This window comes from Acomys minous (genome assembly GCF_964271855.1).
Source record: "Acomys minous genome assembly, chromosome: 16".
Lineage (NCBI taxonomy): Eukaryota > Metazoa > Chordata > Mammalia > Rodentia > Muridae > Acomys > Acomys minous.
Genome location: NC_140498.1, coordinates 38,816,697 through 38,831,880, shown reverse-complemented (window position 1 = coordinate 38,831,880; position 15,184 = coordinate 38,816,697). Strand labels below are relative to the sequence as shown.

Genomic DNA, 15,184 nt, shown 5'->3' with positions numbered 1-15,184 from the left:
ACTAGATGAGGTCAGCAAGTATTGGGAACACAATGGAAACCCTGTGTTATTTTGATTATATTGGTGGCTGAATGCTCTATTAAATGTATACAAAATACTTGTGTGTGTGTGTGTGTGTGTGTGTGTGTGTGTGTGTGTGTGTGTATGTGTGTGTGTGTGTGTGTAAGAGAGAGAGAGAGAGTGTCTCACTAAATGGTGTAGGTTGGCTTACTACTTCAGATCCTTTTGCTGGGATTACACGTGTGTGACACTGTCTGGCTTTCTCTGTCCATCCATCTGTTATCCATCCATTTATTATCCATCCATCCATCCATCTAGTTAGTTAGGTTTGTTTGTTTGTTTAAGTTTTTTGAGACAGGGTTTCGGGTTTCTCTGTGTAGCCTTGGCTGTCCTGGACTCCTTTTGTAGACCAGGCTGGCCTTGAACTCATAGAGATGCCCTGCCTCTGCCTCCCGCGTGCTGGGATTAAAGACGTGCACACCATGTCTGACCTAGTTAGTTTTTTGAGACAGGGTTTTTCTGAGTAGCCTTGGCTGTCCTGGAGCTCACTCTGTAGACCAGGCTGGCCTCGAACTCAAAGAGCTCCGCCTGTTTCTCCCTCCTGAGTGTTGGGATTAAAGGCGTGTGCTACCACTGCAGGCTTCTCTTGTTTGTTTATTTATTATGTATACAGTGCTCTGCCTGCATGTAAACCTGTACGACAGAATAGGGCATCAGATCACATTATCTGTGGTTGTGAGCCACCATGTGGTTGCTGGGAATTGAACCCAGGACCTCTGGAAGAACAGTCAGTGCTCTTAACCTCTGAGCCATCTCTCCAGCCTCTTATTTTTAAGACAGGGTTCCATTATGTAACCCTGGCTGGCCTGGAATTAATTCATTTGTGTAGTCAAGGCTGGGCTATATACAATTAAAAAAAAAAAGTAAAAAGCAAACCAGTACTTTAAGTTTCCAAAGAAAAAAAGGGTATACTGGATTATGGTGGAAAGTTGGAAGAAAGATTTTATATATAGCTTTGTCATCTGCCAGGTACAGCTCAAGGCTTGAGGCATCACAGTGCCACCTAGTGGACGAATTCAGAGACACATAGAAATTTAAGCTTTTGGTGAGAAAGTTCTCCTAGCCACCTTAGTGCACAGGGTCTCATTCCTTCAGGTGAACTCCTACAGCAGACAGTTCTGGGTCCTGGAACTTGCCCTGGGGAGGCTGAGAGCTGCACTTCTTGGGCAGGGTGTGGCAGTGGTGATCTCCTCTGCTCCCAGCCCGTCTGATGTTGGCACAGCTCTCTAACCGCCAGGAGCCCTCTTGGCCTCATTTGCCCCCAGCCTCATCCCACAAGGTGTGTGGTTGGCCACCATGTCCTGTTCCCTCAGCAATAAAAAAGCGTGGCTGAGTGTACATTGGCTGGGCAGCATTGAATATAATGTCTGTCTTCCGGCTGCAGCTCTCTGCCAGATCCCTGAGAAAGGTTTTCTCAGTGGAGATCTAAAAGACAGGAGGTGGGCTTAATTGGTATAGAGATTTGAGAGCATCTTTTCCACAGAATTGTTCTAAATTTACTACTTTAACCAAAGCCAGGGTTCTAGTGTTGTTATCTGGAAGCCCTATTCCCTTAGTGTCTATGAATAGAGTTTGGAAGTTGGAGTCCCTTAGGAGGTCACCCTGTGTCTCCCTGTGGAGCTTCATGACTCCATGTGCTGCTCTGGTTGCATCCCTCAGTAGGGCAAGGGATGTCCCTTTGCTTCTTATAACATAACCCTTTGCGTAGCTCACCCACTGATAGAGAAATGTGTAATAAAATGGCGGGAGAAATGATGATATGAATTTCTTGGGGTGCCAAGAAGTGTTAAGTGGGTTACTGTGTGGGATTCCCTCATAATCTTGTGGTCCAGGTGAGTGTGTATGCAGGAGGAAGGGCGAAGCTAGGTGCGTGCTTTAAGCGCCTGGAACCTCGGGATCCTGAGTTTATGATGTGGATGAACAGGAGACTGGAAGCGGTCCAATAAGGGACTTGAAAAGGCGTTGGAGTCCGTCCCCTCCTGTCGGTGTTGTGTGTGAACCTTGGACTACCTCGTCAAATTCCACTGGTTCAATCCGGTGCAAATTCCAGTTGCTTAAATCTCCTGGATTCCCCCCATTAAACCCTTGAACTCTCAGTATCAACGGGGATTTAACTGTATTTGCAAGGAGTGTTTTTACAACTATAGCCCAATGCCTTGTGGAAAGAACATGTCACCAGTGGTTAATAAGTATCTAATGATAGGAGATGTTTTTTAAAAAAGTGTCAAGTGATTCTCTGAGTTAACAGGGACTATGGCAGGGTCTAGGAGGCTCAGATCTTGGGAATGCTGTCTTAGGGTGGCCAGGTAAGTAGTGGTGGCTGCACTGCTAACCACTCAGGAGAGGTGCAAGCCTGTAGGTGCCTCTAGATATTCTGAGAGTTACAGTCTGTATGCCATTAAAACAATGTACATATGTGTAAAGTTTTATTTGAAGTCTCAAGGTAGGTCATTTGAAGCCCACCCATGTATGTCTCTCGGTGTGTGCAGCAGCCCACCACATGCAGTAGGAACCCTGACTGCTGTGTGGGGAGAGGACACAGGACACACGGCAGAGTCTCAGAGTAGGAAGAGGATGAGCTGAGGGAGGCCCAAAGTGACCTAAAGGTAGGAGTTGGCATTCTTGCTCGGATGCTGAGGAGCGAGGGAGTGAGATAAGCTTGCACATGGTGTATCTTGGGTACGGAGATAGGATGTGGTGCTCTGCACAGTCATGGTGTGCAGATGCAGGGCTCAGGCAAGAGAATTTATCTCCTGTTGCAGAGAGGGCTGGGCTCTCCTGCTGTGTGAAGGTTCGATAAGCTTGGCGACAGTGTTTTTCTACAGACTGTTCAGACTAAATAATTAAACACCTACAAATAGAAACCCAAGTGTGGCAGGAGACTTTTCTTGGTACGGATCCTGGATTCCGTCTTCGAAGTGCACATCACAGAAGTGGGGATGCCTTCTTCCCTCTCTTCTCAGTGGACGCTATTGTGCTTCTTGCTTTACCTGTGGAGGACTCAGCTCACTGTCTTCAGAGCTGGAGGCTACAAGTTGGGCAGGCTATTTCTAATGTTCCCTGGCTCCCAGTATACCCCAGAGGTTTGTCCAGATGGCCATATAGTCCTCAGGAGAATTGTAATGGCAGCACTCAGTGTCTCCACACCAAGAGCTTGGTTAGTTTGTAAGGAGGCTCCAGCTCGGTACAGAGGGAAAGACACAGGCTGGGAATCCAAAGGCAGCTGTCATGAGGTTGGCAGAGACAACTGAGCTGTGAAGGTGTTAGAAAGGCTGTGATGTGTCTCTGATTTCCCTCAGGCCCACAGCTGGCATTTAACTCTGGCCTACACTGCCACACAGGTCTCTGTGTGTACCTTCCCCTATAACTCTGGCTTATATATAATGCCATCCAGAGTAAGAGTTTCCTAATGCAAAGCTGTTTCCTCTCTTGCTGTGCCCCAGGTGCCTGAACCAGGACTTGGAGTTGCACCTAGCAGATGGTTGTCACTGTCCCTGAGGTCCTTAGTGCAGCAGACTCAGCTGTGTTTGAGATGATAGGGTCCCGGTATTTAATTCTGATTCCACCCTGTGCTATATCCTAAATTAGAGAGTTTACAATAGGACCTTTTATTTCTTTTCTTTATGACCATGAGTTAAGTTAATTGGAGGAGCCTGGCTAGTGTTTGCACAGGCACGACTGCAGTGCAGCACTGGAACCCTGTCCTCTCTTGCCCTTCTTTTCCCATCTGTGTGGATGCCGGGGGTTTCTCATGATGCAGTGTTTCCTTAGGGTGTTTCATAGGGTTGGCTGTGAGCTCTCCATCCTGAGGAAGATACAGGTCTGGAAACTGTGCACCTGGACATTACTTGCTTAGGGTCCATTTTTAGCCCAAGTCTTTGACCCACATCTTGACAGTCACCAAACCCTCTAGTTTGTTCCTCCCTGAGGGACTGTGAGCCATGTTGCCCTCTAGACTCAGCCACAGCCTGTGGTTTCCCATCCCCACACTCATCCACAGTGATGCTGAGGCCCTGGGAGAAGCAGGCAGACATTTGGGAGCCATGGGGTGCTTTGCATTAACCAGTCGGTGCTGCAGAGACCCTGGGGAGTGGCGGGGCACTTGTCTTTTTAGTTTTTCTTTCCCTAGTGCTTACTCCCTGCTTGAAGGAGAAAAAGACTTGTTTTTGCATTTGAAACTGTTGGCTAGAGTTCCTGGCAACCCTGTGGGGAAACTCGGACGCTTAGGGCTCTCGGTCTATTGCTGGAGGCATCAGAGGAGAGGTTCTGGTAGCCCTCGGCAGCTGGGATGTTATACATGCTGGGAGTCTCAGCACTTGGTAGGTAGAATCAGGAGCACAGGTTGCCAGGTTGGGGAGCACAACAAAATCCTGTTTCAAAAACAGAAAGGAGTGTGGTACAGCAGTGCATGTCTTTACTTAGAGGTAGGTGGATCTCTGAGTTTGAAGCCAGCCTACATAGCCAGCACAGCCAAAGCTATATAGAGACCCTGGCTCAGAAAAAGAAATGGGGGTGTGAGAAAAGAGAAAAGTACTTTATGGGGCTGGGAGCAAGGACCTTGTTGTTTCTCTCACAGTGCCCAAACAGTTCCACCTTTGACCTGTGCAGGAAGAACGGTTGCCACACCCCCTTGAGCTGCTGGCCTCCCCTATAGTTAGCCATCCACAAACTGGGAGCTGAGAATAGCAGCAGAGTGGGTGGCGATGGGAAAGTATTTCTTGGCTGCTCTTCTGGGTGGGAGGCAGCAGAGGAAACAAGATGGGGGAAGATGCTATAGAAATTGGCTGTTTGGAACCCAAGTGATGTGTTCTGTACTCCTGCTTGAGAGCTGAAGTTATCATGAAGCTTTAGGTCATATTTCCCACACTGCGTGAAGGAGGCAGCCTGCTTGCTTGGCTCTTCTGAGCTTGATTGGGTTGGGGCAGACGACAGGAAATAACCTTCTCAGGCAGAGTAAGTACAAGGCACAGGGGCTTTGCCTGAGCAGTTGCTTGTCTCCCCTTATGTAATTTGTATAATTGCACTTCAGAAACACACTAACATGGCTCTTGCACACGCTGCACATAGACCTGAACAGACTCTGTTTCATAAGCACCGGTTGTTGGCACTCAGAACAAGGACTGTGTGGCTGAGCCGTGGGTGGGACTTCTCTGCACAACCCTTTCTTCCTGGGTGTGGCTCTTCGGGGATAACATACAGGGCCACATGTTCTCTGAAAGGGCTTTCTGGGAAGACAGTGCTCCTGGAGACCACTGCCTGAGTCTGGGTCCTCCGCCTGCTCCACTCACGAGGGCCTCATGTTCAGTGCAAACTCTGCATGTTCATGGTGTGGTTGATCTGGACAGTATTAGGCAGCAGACGGGTAGTATCCTGTGGTCATGAGTACCATGATGACAAGGTGAGGGTTAGAAAGGTAGGACCCTCATTGAGGATGTGACACTTGAGATTGAAGTAATGAGAGATTCATGAGCATCTGGCAAGGAGAGTCCATGGCAAACTAAGTGCCAGGGTCCTGAGAATGGCTGACTTGAGTGATGGGGAAGGAAATGAGGGCAGGAAACATGTGCAGTACACGCAGGCTTCTCTGTTGGAAGACATGGATACTGCCTAGGTAGAGGCTGTGAGGAGAGTGGGCCAAGGCACTTTTGCGGGTGCTGGTTGTCTGAGCAGCTCTGGCCTGGTGTTCCTGAAGAGGTTTGGGCTTTTGTTTTGTTTTGTTTTTTCCTTTCTTTTCTTTTTTTTTAGACAACTCTTTGACACATATATAGGTAGTTTATTTATTTTTTATGTATATCCGTCTTCTACTTGCATATACACCTACAAGCCAGAAGAGGGCGTCAGATCACATTACAGATGGCTGTGCGCCCCCATGTGGCTGTCAGGTATTGAACTCAGGACCTCTGGAAGAGCAGACAGTGCTCTTAACCACCGAGCCATCTCCCCAGGGTTTGTTGATGGTTTGAGGTGCTATATGAAAGAAGTGAGTTGAGAACAGTGCTGCCATGTTTGACCTGAGCATGTTGAAGCTGTAACCATGTGTCAACCACTGAGAATGTGGAGGGAAAGGCTTGCTGTGGTAGAATGCTGAGGCTCAGCTGGATAGTCACTGTTTGTCCTCTGATTGATGGCCTCACATTTTGTACCTGTGGCACTTCACCCCCAGCAAGGTACACGAAGGTAGGTGCGTTGTGCTTCCTACCACTAACATCCTGTGGCGCTGGACAGCTTCCCTCTTTTACCAGTCTCTTCTCTGGAGATAGGCCCTAGTCTGCCCAACTTCGCAGCTGTGCCTCGGTCTACATCAGGTGCTCAAGACAGGCCCTGTCATAGAGGATGTGCTGTAGATGCCAGGGGTCCAGGTAGGCAGCCAAGGCCTCTGCTAGATTGAATTTCAGGAGAGCTGGAAGAAGCTTCCTTTAGTCCTAACAGGCTGATTGGATTATACTTTATTCTAGGGCCAGACCGGGGTGGGGTGGGGAGTAGGGGAGAGTCTCTATGTGTTCCTAACATTTGCTTAGGTATATTGAGGTCTGGAAAGATATTCTTTCACCGCTGTCTCCACCTGCATTTTCCTCTAGCTAGTAGGGCAGTGTGAGAGGCAGGCATCTGTGAGTAGGGTGTTCGTCTGTGGGACTAGATGCTCCTAGTAACAGTGCCCACTCTTCACAGCCTGTGCACATCTGGTGTGGTGCGGCTTCACATTAACAGCTGGCTGGAAGTGAGCTTCTGTCTGCCCCACAAGATCCACTATGCAGCTTCAAGTCTGATCCCTCCTGAGGCTATTGAGCGAAGCCTGAAAGCCATCCGGTGAGAGCCAGCCCCATGCCTCCCCCTTCAGCTGCTGCCTGACACCTTACTAGTTACTTACTCCTAGGGATTCGCTTTTCTTCTTCCTGCCACGGAAATGGGCACATAGGGCTTTGCTGTTAGTAAAACCACGTGATTTTACACCCACTTCTGCCCTTCCAGCATTGCCGGGGTGAAGAGAGCCTGCCGAGGAAAGCTTGGGACTAAGCTAGGGCTCTAGCTGTTTGTTCTCTTGGTACTGTACACTCTGTAATTGCCAGCATTTTGATCAGAAATCATGGAGACCCAATTAGTTTCTTAGATTAATTGGTTGCCTGAAAAATCTCGGCTGAGAATATAACTCAGTGCTTTCTAGGCCCTGGGTTCTGTTCTGAGCGCTAAAAGGAAGAAAAGAGATGAAAAGAAATCTGGGCACATTCCTCAACACTGGAAATGACAGAAAGCAGAGCACCCATTGCTCGGCCTCCTGCCCTCCCATAGCAGTGCTCCCGGTCAAATGGCTTCCTTCTTGCTGAGCATATTTGTGTAGTTCTATTCATAGTGGGTAGACATGTTTCTTCTATGTTTAGAAAGATTCCTGTCCCCCTTACTAATGGCACTAATGATTGAACCTAGGGCTTTGCACATGCTAGGCAAGCACGTTACCACCACATGCACACACATGTGTGTGTACATATATATATTATCCTATCACCCACCTCATCACCCCCCACCCCCATGAGACAAAGACTTGAACTTTCTGGCTGTCCTGGAATTTACTATGTATACCAGGCTGGCCTTGGATTGACAGAGATTCATCTGCCTCTGTCTGCCAGGTGCTAGGAATAAGGTGTGCCCCACCATTCTCAGCTCTTTTTTTTTTCCTTTTCTATTGATACGTACGTACATACATACATACATATATATATATATGAATGAAGTGGCAGAGACAGGCAGATCCCAAAAGCTTGGTGGCCAACAAGTCTAGCCAAAGCAGCAAGCTTCAGGTTTTAATGAGAGGTCCTATCTCAAAAAATAAGGTGGAGAGCTGGGCAGGCTGGTACATGCCTTTAATCCTGGCACTTGGGAGGCAGAGGCAGATGGATCTTGTGTTCCAGACTATCTTGGTCTACAGAGTGAGTTCCAGGACAGCCGGGTCTGTGTAGAGAGACCCTGGATGGATAGATAGATAGATAGATAGATAGATAGATAGATAGATAGATAGATAATGTTGAAGATTGATAAGCTGGCTCAGCAGTTAAAGGCACTCACTGCCAGGCTTGATGTGACCTGAGTTCAATTCCCGGAATGCACATGGTGGAAGAAGAGAACCATATGTGTGTGCCTCACACATACAAACTAAGTAAGGGTAAAAAAAAAAGGCGGTGAGTGATAAAGACCTCTGATGTTAACCTCTATACTTACATGCATGAACTCACGCACTGCCTTTGCCCATGTACAGCTTTCTCCACGTACATATCTCTGTCTTGTCTCTGTCACACACACACAGACACCTACCACCCACACCCTCAGACTGGGATTGGGAAGTCAGGTATGCAGACTCTTCCTGGTTTTGATCTACACTTCCTGACACACCTTGGGCAGCAGTAATCCTTGCAGATTTTGTAAAAGCCCCTACACACATAACTGCTTTCTCCCTCAAGCTCTGCTGCCCACAGTTCAGTGCCTATGGACGCTAGCTTGCTTGGTGCTTCAGGAGCCCTGTGCCCCTTCATGTCTGATGACATGTGCCTCTGTCCTTCAGCCCATACCATGCCCTGCTCCTTCTCAGTGACGAGAAGTCTCTGCTGGCCGAACTGCCCATTGACTGCTCTCCAGCTCTGGTGCGGGTGATCAAGACCACATCTGCAGTGAAGAACCTGCAGCAGCTAGCCCAGGATGCCGATCTGGCCTTGCTGCAGGTAGGGAGGGCCCTGGGCACATGGAGGACTGGGAGGAAGAAGTCTCTTGGTACATTTAGGGAGGCAGTCTGTGGGAGATGAGGAAAGCAGGCTGCCTGCCATGCTGGGTCTCAGGGCCTGTGTCTAGCACATCTGCCACAGGGCAGGGTAGTCTGGGAGAGAAGGCCTGTGCTTCTGGTGTGTGGTCACAGGACTGTCTCTGTGAGCCACAGGACTGACTTCCTTCCCTATTGAGCAGAGGTGAGGCAAGCTTTGGGAGAAAGGAGGCCTGGAGGAAGCTGGGGAGGTGGCACACAGCGGATCCACCAGCTCAGGACAGTCTCAGTGGCACATGAACAAGCATGCGGGAAGCCAGAGCTAGGACCTGAGCTGCTGCTAACTTACTCTGCTGTGTGGTTTCTGTCTTTTGCACATTTTGTAAAAAAAGCTGAGCGGCGGAGGTTAGAGGTGAACGGTGGAGCTGTACAGAGGGATGAAATCACACCATGCAACAGATCCACTTAAGAGGTTTAATAGGAAAATACAGAGACCGTCTCCAGAAACACATGTAGGGAGAGAGGGAGGGAGGAAGGAAGGGAAGGAGGGAGAGAGAGAGAGAGAGAGAGACAGAGAGAGAGAGAGAGAGAGACAGAGAGAGAGAGAGAGAGATCTAGAGAGGGGTAGAGAGGGGTAGAGAGGAGAGAGAGAGAGAAGTAGAGAGAGGTAAGGGGGGGAGGGAGAGAGAGGGAGAGAGTGAGGGCGAGCCACTGGAGGGTCTGTTCTTCTGTTCTTTTATATGGCCCTGGGCAGAGCCACGCCTCCGTGGCAGGTAAGCAGTGACATTACAGGTAGGCGGACTGTAACAGAATCCTAACACATTTCCCACCTTTTATTTTATTTGGTTTTTTGAGACAGGGTTTTTCTGTGTAGTCTTGGCTGTTCTGGACTCACTTTGTAGACCAGGCTGGCCTTGAACTCACAGTGATCTGCCTGCCTCTGCCTCCCGACTGCTGGGATTAAAGGTGTGCACCACCACACCCAGGCTTTTCTTTTGTTTTTAATAAATAAAATACATGTCTTTAATGATGAGACACATAGAGATGCAGCCTTATTCTAGAGGTCTGCTGAGTCCAATTACATGTTCAGAGAAAACCTTCCCTATAGGACTGAGAATTCATTTCATTCCATCTCTGATGCCTTTGGGACTAGTATCTAAGTGGGTTACTGGTCCACATGTGTCTCTCTTGTTCCACTCCCTGTTTCTTTCCCAACGCAGCCCCAGAGTCATCAAAATACCCTCTTGCTCATGTAGGAGGTGTGGCAGGGCTGTAGAGACAGGCCCCACAGCGAGCAGAGAACACCTGATCCCACTGTCTCTCCCAGACCAGCAGGGATGGGAGAGATTCCACATTACAGCCCTGTCTCTTTGTGGCTGCCCCCTGGGCTCAGAGGGAGGGCCTGTCAGCCTTGTCGGTGTTTCTGGTTGAAGAGTGGAGGAAAAGCATAGAAGCTGATGCTAGGGGCTTAGAGTGCTCACTGGGTTCCCTCTGCTAGGGCTGTAGGTGCCATCCAGGTGACAAGTCTAAGGGGAGGACCAAGTGAACAAATGCTAATAGCCTCATCTGGTGGTGGCATGCACCCTGTGGCCACCAGAGGGGAGCAGAGGCCGACCCTGGGGACCTCAGTTTGCTCACAGGCCAGCCCTCCTCAGTGGGATGAAGTGTCCACAGCTCTGAGGCAGGCCCTCTAGGGTCCCTCTAGCTAGGCCTCCTGGCTCTTTGTGGGCCTGGGGAGTGAGTTGGCATTGCTTGTAGTTTTGTTTTGTGGGCCTAGTGAGCTGCTTTATCCAAAACCTTTTCTATTCTCAGGATAAGTTTGTCCCTTCTCTCTCTCTCTGGCTCTCCATTGGCTGTGTGAGAGCACTTGGCATATTCTGTTTCAGCTTAGCCTCCTAAGCTGGACTAGACCCGGCAAGGACCACATTCTGCTTCCCTCTGGCATCTAAGACACAGAACTTTGAATGTATTCACTGTCTCTGAACACCCGCAGAGAGGGGCAGTGCTGCTGTTCTAAGAACCTGGGCTGCATGGTTGAAGGCATAGTTTCACTTCCTACTCCACGATGAAAAAGACTTTGCTCCGAGGCTGTCTGGTGGAGTCTGTGTTAGGACTGTGCCTGACTTCCTGTCGCAGTCCTCTGGTACACCTTTGATGTCTCCTCCATTTCCTTGCCTCGGTCTTGTGCGGGATCAGTGAGGGGGCTGTTTCCTTCCTTCCCTGATGAACCTCATATAAACTGGAGTGTGCTGCTGGCGTGCCTGTGTCAGACTCTGTGAGTTCTAGCCCTGGTGGTTCCACATCACCGTTCTCTGGGACTGGTGTTTCCTGTAGGTGTCTCTGTGGGGAACAGTGGCGCTGGAGTGACCGTTGGGGAGTATCTGCCTTGGGTGTGAATGTCACACATGATTTAAGATCACGCTTATGGGCTCTCTGGCACAATGGGTAATCCAAGTCTTCAAGAGGCTGATGCAGAAAAATGGAGTTCAAGGCTAGCCTGGATTATAAAGCAAGACTTTGTCTTCAAAAAGCAAGACAAAAGCGTTAGAAAAATCACCCATTCCGTGTTAACACAGACAGCATACAATTTTTGGAGTTTTGTCTTCACAAAATTACTAATATAAACCAGGAATGGTGGCACATTCCTTTAATCCCAGCATTTTGAGAGTCAGAAGCAGGCAGATTTCTGTGAGTTTGAGGCCAGCATGGTCTACAAACTGAGTCCAAGACAGCCAAGGCTACACAGAGGAAACCATGTCTCAAAAAATATATATGTGTGTGTGTATTACTAATATATATGGCTAAAGAGATGGTTCACTAACTGGGCGTGATGGTGCATACCTTTAATCCCAGCACTCGGGAGGCAGAGGCAGGCAGATCACTGTGAGTTTGAGGCCAGCCTGGTCTACAAAGCAAGTCCAGAATAGCCAAGGCTACACATAGAAACCCTGTCTTGAACCCCCACCCCCACCCCCAAAAAAGAGATGGTTCACTGTGTTGTTCTTACAGAGGACCTAAACTAGATTGCCAGCACCCAGATCAGGCAGCTTGCCTGGCTCCAGGAATCTGAAGCCTTTGTTCTCTGAGGACACTTGCACTCACCTGTATAGATATACAATATAAACATATAATAATAATAATAAATGAAAAATTAACTGTTTCTCATGAAAGTTCAAATATAGCATACATTACCAATGCAGAGAGTTCCCACAATCCCATTCTATTTCAGAGATAAACCCTGAAAATCCTGTCAGTTTTTTAGTTTTTTGTTTTGTTTGAGTCAGCATCTTATTATGTAGTCCTGGTTGGCCTAGAACTCAGAGATCTGCCTGCCTCTGTCTCTTGAGTACCAGGATTAAGGCCCCTCTAGGTTTTGTTGTTTTGAGAAAATGTTTTCTGTATAGCTTTTCCTGTTTTCAAGCTTGTACTTTTCCTGCCTCAGACTCCTGACCTCTTGGTTGTGTCACCATACTCAGTTCTCTTTAGGTTTTTAGTGTATGTACATACATTGGTTTTGGCAGCATTAGAGATTGACTTCATGACTGGCAAACATTCTACTACTGAATTACGGACAACCCGCATATCAGACATTTACATTACATTCATAGTTATGAAGTAGCAATGAAAATAATTTTATGGTTGGGGTTACCACAACAGGAGGAACTGTATTAAAGAGTTGCAGCACTGGCCTAGAGGTTAAGAGCACTTACTGCTCTTGTAGAGGACCTGAGTCCTTAGCATTCATGTTGGGCCACTATAATCTCCTGTAACTCCATTGCATCTCATGGCCTCTTCTGGCTTCTGCTGGTACATTAATTAGCGTGAACACACACACGCATGAACAGATAAAATAAAAATGAATAAATAAATAAATATATATATTTTAAATTTTACTATGATGCATACCATGCTCTGCCTACGTGTACACCTGCAGGCCAGAAGAGGGCACCAGATCTCTTTACAGAGGGTTGTGAGCCACCATGTGGTTGCTGGGAATTGAACTCAGGACCTTTGGAAAAGCAGACAGTACTCTTAACCTCTGAGCCATCTCTCCAGCCCCAATAAATATATTTTTTAAGATGGGGGTTGAATGAGAGTTGATTGCAGAAGAGAAGGAGTTGATGTGAGTGAGAGTAGAGGTTGGGCTGGGCGGTGGTGGCACACGCCTTAATCCCAGCACTCAGGTGGAGCTCTGTGAGTTCAAGGCCAGCCTGATCTGCAAAGCAAGTCCAGGACAGCCAGGGCTACACAGAGAAACCCTATCTCGAAAAACAAAACAACAAAGAGAGTAGAGGTTGGCTAGATGAGGCTACAAACCAAGGAAGAGGACAAATTCTTTGTTGGAACCCCCAAGGGAGCACAGATTTGTTGTCACCTTGGTTCTAGCCCTTTCATGGTGATTTTGGATTTTTGGTCCCCAGAATGGCATTGTGGATGCTTAGTGGAGAATGTTTTAGGGCGGGGGAAGGATGGGGTCGAAATCACAGTGTTGCAGAAATAGAGAAAGTGGGCATGTCTGCCTGAGAGCTCATGGCCATGGCACTGGGAATAAGGCAAAGAGGGGCAACAGTCGGGTGGCTGCCTTCTTGTGTGCTTGAGCTGGCTGTTGGCCGACAGCTGTCCTCAGTAGTATAGCAGGCACTGTGGGAAGGCAGGAGAACTCACCTGGGCCGCCTGCTGAAAGGATGGACTGGGGTTTGTGATCTAGGCAGAGAACCTAGATTGCATTGTCTGGGACCTCCCACGCCTCCTCATGAAGGGCTGCGGTGCTGTTTTCAGGTCTGGCTGCCCCTATGAAGTTGGTGTGTACTGAGGCTGCCCTGGAAAGGATTGCTGGTGTCTTTGTGTCTATCCTGGTGTCTGCGAGCTTAGGAGAGCAGCATGGTCTCTGGGGAAAGCCAAGTGACTAGGGATGAACTGGAACCTCTGAGTGTGCAGAGGCTCCATATTTCATTACTTTGGAGAATGTTGCTAGGGTTCTGGTGGACATGGCAATGCTATGCTTCTTCTGGAATCATCCGGCTCAGGTGGGCTGATCATGTTCCCCAGCACTCCAGTGTCCTTGTTAATGTGCCTACTGCCTAGCAAAACAGTGCTATCATCACAAGGAGCTGTGAAGGCAGGAGCGGTGATGGCAGCACCCACTGACTCAGAGGCTGGGAGTGGTGCAGTGCTGCTTCAAGTTTCAGGGGGTCCCCGGGCGCATTTGTCTTAGGCAGGAAGCCATGGCCCCAAGCTCAGTTTCTCCATCTCCCGTTGGTGTGCAGGTCTTCCAGCTCGCGGCTCACCTGGTCTACTGGGGCAAGGCCGTCATCATCTACCCGCTGTGTGAGAACAATGTCTACGTCCTGTCTCCCAATGCCAGTGTATGTCTGTGAGTACCACTGGCTGCCAAAATCTGGAGCTGAGCTAGAAAGTGCCCAGCGGGACCCTTTCATGGTGCCTGCGGTGGCTAGGCCCCAGAGGCTTTGATGCCCTGAGGCCAGCTCGCACTGTATCCTGATGCTGCCAAAGGCATGCTTACAAGCAGATCCCAGTCTGGTTTGGTGCTGGCCATGTTAAGGCTATCTCTTCTTGGCTAAGATCAGAGGGGCTGTGTGGCTCCTGCCACATCTGAAGGGACAGTGCCCACAACTCTGTCCATCTGAAGGCCTTCTGTTGTCATTATGCTCATGCGGAAACTGCACTGTGACCTCTGTTGTCTGCCCCAGGTACTCCCCACTGGCTGAGCAGTTTTCACGCCAGTTTCCATCCCATGACCTGCCATCTGTCCTGGCCAAGTTTTCTTTGCCTGTTTCTTTATCGGAGTTCAGGAGCCCTCTGGCGCCCCCTGCACAGGAGGTGAGTCACTGGAGCCCCTATGTGGCTTTCGAACTGCCTGTCTGGCGGCCCCTGATTCAAAGGCCCTTAGCACTGCTGACCTTTTCACCTTGGTTTGGAGGGACTTGCTGGCAAGTACTACAGGTTTCCTAGGGTCCATGGAGCCCACCATGGGTATCCTCAGGTCTAGGACTAGGCTAAGTTTGCCAGAAGGGCATTAGCTTTTACTGGGTTGACAGGATCCCCTTGTGCTGCCTTCTGGGCCAGGGGCTTCTCACAGATGGAGACTGGAGACAGCATTGTTTTCACTAAGCCTGGGCCCTGCTTTCCAAGACAGCTTAGTTCCTGTATCTCTCCCTTTGGGGGATAGAAACCACACAAACCATCTTTGTGTGGAATCCTCTAGTCTCTGGGCCCAGAGTCTTTTCCTAAGAAGAACTACAGTATCAGGCTAGTGCCTGGTGAGCCTGGGTCAGGGCAGAGGCTGGCAGTTGGAGGCTGGTTGTGGTTGTGGTTGCTTCCGAAAGTGAAGGGGATGAATTTGCAGTGGCCAGTCACTTT

At 49.0% G+C, this 15,184-nt stretch overlaps 1 protein-coding gene across 4 annotated transcripts in view; it reads left to right on the top strand.

Moving 5' to 3' along the window:
- The window catches only part of NPRL3 (NPR3 like, GATOR1 complex subunit), a 36,108-nt gene that overhangs the window by 17,452 nt on the left and 3,472 nt on the right, over positions 1-15,184 (top strand). For all 4 annotated transcript variants that reach the window (XM_084763065.1, XM_084763064.1, XM_084763067.1 and 1 more), the window contains 4 exons: positions 6,730-6,867; positions 8,612-8,768; positions 14,071-14,177; positions 14,515-14,644. In XM_084763065.1, coding sequence (XP_084619191.1) covers positions 6,730-6,867; positions 8,612-8,768; positions 14,071-14,177; positions 14,515-14,644 — 532 coding nt within the window. The remainder of the gene's footprint in view (positions 1-6,729; positions 6,868-8,611; positions 8,769-14,070; positions 14,178-14,514; positions 14,645-15,184) is intronic.